The 5,923-nt window shown below is 42.5% G+C and overlaps 1 protein-coding gene across 2 annotated transcripts in view; it reads right to left on the bottom strand.

The window, feature by feature from the left end:
- The window catches only part of DNAJC17 (DnaJ heat shock protein family (Hsp40) member C17), a 43,917-nt gene that overhangs the window by 9,508 nt on the left and 28,486 nt on the right, over positions 1–5,923 (bottom strand). For both annotated transcript variants that reach the window (XM_006778083.2, XM_015557560.1), the window contains exons 2-3: positions 488–557; positions 144–202 (exon numbers count right to left, since the gene is read on the bottom strand). In XM_006778083.2, coding sequence (XP_006778146.1) covers positions 144–202; positions 488–557 — 129 coding nt within the window. The remainder of the gene's footprint in view (positions 1–143; positions 203–487; positions 558–5,923) is intronic.

Here is a 5,923-nt window from a genome sequence, read left to right as displayed (position 1 = left end):
GCCGCCTCGCCCCAGAGCCCTGGGGAGGGTCGCTAGGCTGGGGCAGCTGGGACTGTGCTCCTGGCAGAGTACAGGGGACCGAGGCTGAAGTGCCACGGTGGCCTCTAACCAGGAAGACAATTCAGACAGAGGAGATGGCTTACCCTGGCTGCCGCATCAGTCAGTACCTCCAAGGCCTGAGAAAGCTGGTGGAAGAGTTCAGCTAAACACAAAGATCAAACAACAGAGAGGAGAAAAATTAAATTAGACTTGGCGATGTTGTGCTCCCTCAGAAAAGCACCTTAAAGAAGCCACAGGCTGGCAGAAACGCTGACAGCAGATGAAGACCAGCAAGGAAGGGTGCGTACATCAGCAATGGACCCGACACCCCTAACACGGGAAGCCGGCTATGTGCACCGGCATTCCACCGCACGCCCCCGGGGCACAGGTGGGAGACACCCCATGCCCAGGTGGCCGTGCCTTCTTCCCACGCTCAGGAGAGTCGCACCTGCTCTGGGATTATCCGGATTTTTGTCTGGATGGCAGGAGAGGGCCTTCTGCCTATATGCCTTCTTCACCTGAAAGAGTCAGAAACATGACCATTCACTTTCTCACCCACAGCACAGGAAAAGCGATAAGGGAAAGCCCTGTAAGAGAGGCTGCTGGCTCCCACATGGAGACAGTAACTCACAGCCACCTAGGAGATCTGCAGTGGAGGAGGCAAAGGCCTTGAGGGAGCCCAGGCCCCCTGAAGCAGAGGGGCAGGGCTTCCTTCCCACCCAGCCCCCAATCCCATCCCTCCGGATGCCAAGGGCTCCAGGCAGGGGCAGGTTCTCTGCAGCCCCCTGGAAACAGGCACTCTCACACACCCAATGGGCATGAGAACTGGAACCTTTCTGGAGGGAAATTTTGCCATCAAAATTTAAAATAAACTTTCCCTTTGACCCACTCCTAGGAATTTGGACTTGTAGAAGTATGCTAACATAAACATACAAGGATGCCCACTGCACCACTATTTATATTAGCCCCCAACTGGAACCAACCAAAACCTCCATCAACAAAGAGAGCCATTTAAAAAACTATGATAGGCCCTAACCGGTTTGGCTCAGTGGATAGAGCGTCGGCCTGTGGGCTGAAGGGTCCCGGGTTCGATTCCGGTCAAGGGCATGTACCTGGGTTGCGGGCACATCCCCAGTAGGGGGTGTGCAGGAGGCAGCTGATCGATGTTTCTCCCTCTCTCTCTCCCTTCCTCTCTTTCTGAAAATCAATGAGAATATGTCCTTTGATAAGGATTAACAAGAAAAAAAAAGATTCTGTAACTATATGTGGTAACAAATGTTAACTAGACTTACTGTGGTGATCATTTCATGATACTATATACAAATATCGAATCATTGTGCTGTATACCTGAAATACAATGTCATATGTCAATTATACTTCAATTTAAAAAAAGAAAGATCTTCAAGATAAGGTGTGTGAAAAAAAGGCTTAGAACAGTTATACAATATGATCACTTTGGGGTTTAAAATAAACAATCAAAAAAATGAAATAAAAATAGTTCCAGATACTCTGGCATGTGCATAGCTTTTGTTTTGTTTTTTTCCTCAAAGCAATCATAAGAACCATAAGAGTTGTTTCCTTTGGAGAGAAGCTAAAGATGGAAAGGAAGGAAACATTTACATCTCATTTTATGCCATTCTGTAGTTCAAATTTTCAAACCTTAAACAAGTCATATTTTACTATCATTTTTCATTGTCAACAGAGGTTATCTTGGTGGGGACGTTAAGGCCCATTTTTAGTTTTTATCTCCGCATACCTCTGATTTGAAAAGAAGAAAAGTAGTATTTTTTCTACTTTTAGTAAAAGTAAACAGCTGCCAAGGTTCTCTGTCATCTATTACTCACTCGGTTGTTTTAAGGGAAGGCAGAGCACAAAGTCCTAGATTCTGCCCTCTGCTTCCCGAGGGCTTGCCCACTTCTGCCTACATACCTTACCTGCTGCTCAAACCTCCTGGGAGGAGGAGCCTCTGGACCTAGAACTTCCACATCTCAGAGGGAACCAATAAATACTTCTACCCTAAGTGTGCTAAATGAGGACCTTCAGGCAAGTTGCCAGAGGCCCTAGGGGAGGGCTTGTAGACAGGTACCTCATTCCACTCCCACATCTACTGCTAAGAAAGGCCTGCAGCTGCCTAGACCTCTGGGCTGTGCTGCCCCCTGGTGGGCCATTGCCAGCACCACACCTTCACCTGCCAGGGTAACCTGCCCATCTGGCTCTCCTGGCTGAGCAGGAGGCAGGAGGAACCACTCAGGACAGGCTGTGAGCACAAAGGTACAGACATGCCTCCCTGCCCTCCCACCTCCCCAACTGCACCCTATGCTCACCTGGCCCACGTGTTTACCTCTCCACCCCAACAGAGGGCTTCACCATTAACCCCTAGAGTGCCAGGGAGCGCGATCACACTCCTGTCTTTCGACAAAAGCGCTGGGGGCGCTATCGCTCCTCCTGCAGTGTCACTATTAGATGCTAGTAGTTCGCTCTTTAGTGGGGAAAAAAATTTAAAAACCTTAACTCAAAATGCCTTGGCAATTTTAGCATAGTTCCTAGGATATTGGTTGGCACTCAAAGGGTTAAACAACAACAACAAAATCTAGCTGTTTTCACTACCAAAAAAAGAAAAGAAAAAGTAATTCTAAGGGAATGGGCCCTAGCCAGGTAGCTCAGTTGGTTAAAGTGTCATTCCTACATGCAAAGATTTCCACACACACACACACACACACACACACACACCGGAATGGGAGGTGCTAGTTTTATATATAGTCTTACATTTGAAATGTCATCTTTATTGTTTAGCCCCTTATCTACACCCCCCTTAAAGATTTTTAAAAGTGATTTTGAGAGAGAGAGAGAGAGAGAGAGAGAGAGAGAAACATCAATGAGAGAGTGAAACATCGATCGGGCTGCACACACACACACACACACACACACACCGGAATGGGAGGTGCTAGTTTTATATATAGTCTTACATTTGAAATGTCATCTTTATTGTTTAGCCCCTTATCTACACCCCCCTTAAAGATTTTTAAAAGTGATTTTGAGAGAGAGAGAGAGAGAGAGAGAGAGAGAGAAACATCAATGAGAGAGTGAAACATCGATCGGGCTGCCTCCTGCACACCCCTACTAGGTATTGCGCCCACAACCCGAGCATGTGCCCTGACCAGGAATCAAACCAGCAACCTTTCGGTGCCTGGTATGACACCCAACTCACCCCACCCTCTGAGATGGGTGAGAGGAAGAGGCAGGGAGAAGGCGGTGTCTATCACCTTATGCTGCCCTCAGAATGAACTCCCTTAGAACCAGGATTAGCAGGCGTGTCCTACTGATGTTGGGGATTTTTGTGGAAGATGGTTTATTTTGTGTCATTGGGGCTCTTTTAAAGTGTTTTATGTTCTTTTATTTTGTAAATCTGAGAGAAACAGTAGAAAGGAGAGGGACAATAAGACCCAGTAAGAAAGCAAGATAAAAGAGCTATGAAGTGAGCTGGGTGGCAATACACTCTTTTTTTTTAAAGAGAGCATTATTATTATTTTTAAAAAATATATTTTATTGATTTCAGAGAGGAAGGGAGAGGGAGGGAGAGAGAGGAACATCAGTGATGAGAGAGAGTCATTGATTGGCTGCCTCCTCCATGCCCTCCACCGGGGATGGAGCCTCCAACCCGAGCATGTGCCCTGACGGGAAATCGAACCATGACCTCCTGGTTCACAGGTCGACGCTCAACCACAGAGCCACACCCGCTGGGCTAAGAACTCTTTTTAAATGTGGTTTGTTTGCCCTCATCAGTTTGGCGCAGTGGTTAGAGGGTCGGCTCTTGGACCAAAGGGCCGAGGGTTTGATTCCCGGTCAAGGGCACGTACCTTGGTTGCAGGTTCCCTAACAGGAGGCAATCAATGTATCTGTGCCTCTTGAGTCAATGTTTCTCTCTCTCTCTTTCCCCATCCTCCCTCCCTTCTGCCTCTCTCGTCTTCCTCCCTTTCACTCTCTAGAAATCAATGGGAAACATATCCTCAGTAACAGAGCACCCAAACCTTCACCAGGGTGGAGCCAGAGAAAGGTGGGGCTCATCCTCAACAGAAGAAAATATAAAAATATCCCTGAAACAGAGGGTTAAAGTTGATATTTACTTTCTACAATGAGCTCGTATTATATTTCACATCAAGAAAAAATTATTTAAAAGAGCAAACAGAATTAAATTCTTCAAAAGACAAAATGGCTGGCTGGATTTAAAAGAATAAGACCCATCTATATGTTGCCTACAAGAGACTCACTTCAAGTGTAATGACATGCAGACTAAAAGCGAAGGATGAAAAAGATATTCCATGCAAATGGAAACCGAAAGAAAGCTGGGGTAACTACAAAATTATCAGACAAAACAGACTTTAAGGTGAAGACTATAATAAGAGACAAAACAAGATAAAAATAAAAGAAGATACAATAAAAGAGTTCAATCCATCAAGAGGATATAACATTTATAAATATTTATGCACCCAACATAGCAGCACCTAAATATATCAAGCCACTATTACAGACCTAAAGGAAGAAATAGACAGCAATGCAATAACAGTAGGAGACTTCAATACCCCACTTTCATCAAATGGTTAGATCATCCATCTAGACAGAAAAATCAGCAAGGAAACATTGGCCTTAAACAACACATTAGATCAGATGGACTTAACAGACATATATGGAATATTTTACCCAAAACGACTACATATTCTTCTCAAGCACAGGACAGATCATATGTTAGGCCACAAAAGAATCCTTAATAAATTTAAGAAAACTGAAATCATATCAACCATCTTTTCCAACCACAACGGTATGAAACTAGATATCAATTACAAGAAGAAAAGGAAAATTCACAAATATGTGAAAATTAAACAAAATGATACTGAACATGGGTCAAAGCAGAAATCGAGAGAGAAGAAAAAAAAACCTTGAGAAAAATGAAAATAGATACACAACATACCAAAACTTATGGGATGCAGCAAAAGCAGTTATAAGAGGGAAGTTCATAGCAATAAATTCCTACATTAAGAAACAAGAAAGCTCTCAAACAACTTAACTTTAATCTCACGAAACTAGAAATAGAAAAATAAATGAAGGCCAAAGTTAGTAAAAGTAAGGAAATAATACAGATTAAAGTGGAAGTAAATGATGGAAAGACTAAAGGACAATAGAAAAGATCACTGAAACTAAAAGCTGGTTTTCTGAAAAGATAAACAAAATAGACAAATCTTTAGTTAGATTCACCAAGGGAAAAAAGAGAGAGGAGTCAAATAAATAAAATCAGAAATAAAAGAAGAGATGCTACAACTGATATCACTGATGTCTGTTGACTTCAACAATACATTAAAAAGATGAAACACCATGATCAGATGGGATTTACTGCAGGGATGAAAGGGTGGTTCAACATTTGCAAATCAATTAATGTGACACATCACATTAAGAAAATAAAGGATAAAATCATATGATCATCTCAACAGATGCAGAAAAGCATTTGACAAAATTCAATATCCATTTATGATTTTTTTTAAAAAACTTTCAACAGAGTGGCTATAAACAGAATGTACCTCAACATAATAAAGGCCATATATGACAAGTCCACAGTTACCATATGTTATGGTGAAAACTGAAAGCTTTTCCTCTAAGATCATGAACAAGAAAAGGATACTCACTCTTAACATTTTTTTAGGCTATGTTATTTTTTTGTATTGAATTTATGGGGGTTACATTGGTTAATAAAATTATATAGGTTTAAGGTGTAAAATTCTATAACACATCATCTATATATTGTATTGTGTGTTCACCACCTCAAGTTATGTCTCTTTTCATCACCATTTATCCACTTTATCTTCTCCTGATTCCCTTATTCTCACCACTTTTC

Source organism: Myotis davidii, unplaced genomic scaffold, assembly GCF_000327345.1.
Source record: "Myotis davidii unplaced genomic scaffold, ASM32734v1 scaffold46, whole genome shotgun sequence".
NCBI classification, from domain to species: domain Eukaryota; kingdom Metazoa; phylum Chordata; class Mammalia; order Chiroptera; family Vespertilionidae; genus Myotis; species Myotis davidii.
The sequence above is the reverse complement of the archived record's forward strand: the minus strand, read 5'-3'. Positions and strand labels throughout refer to the sequence as shown.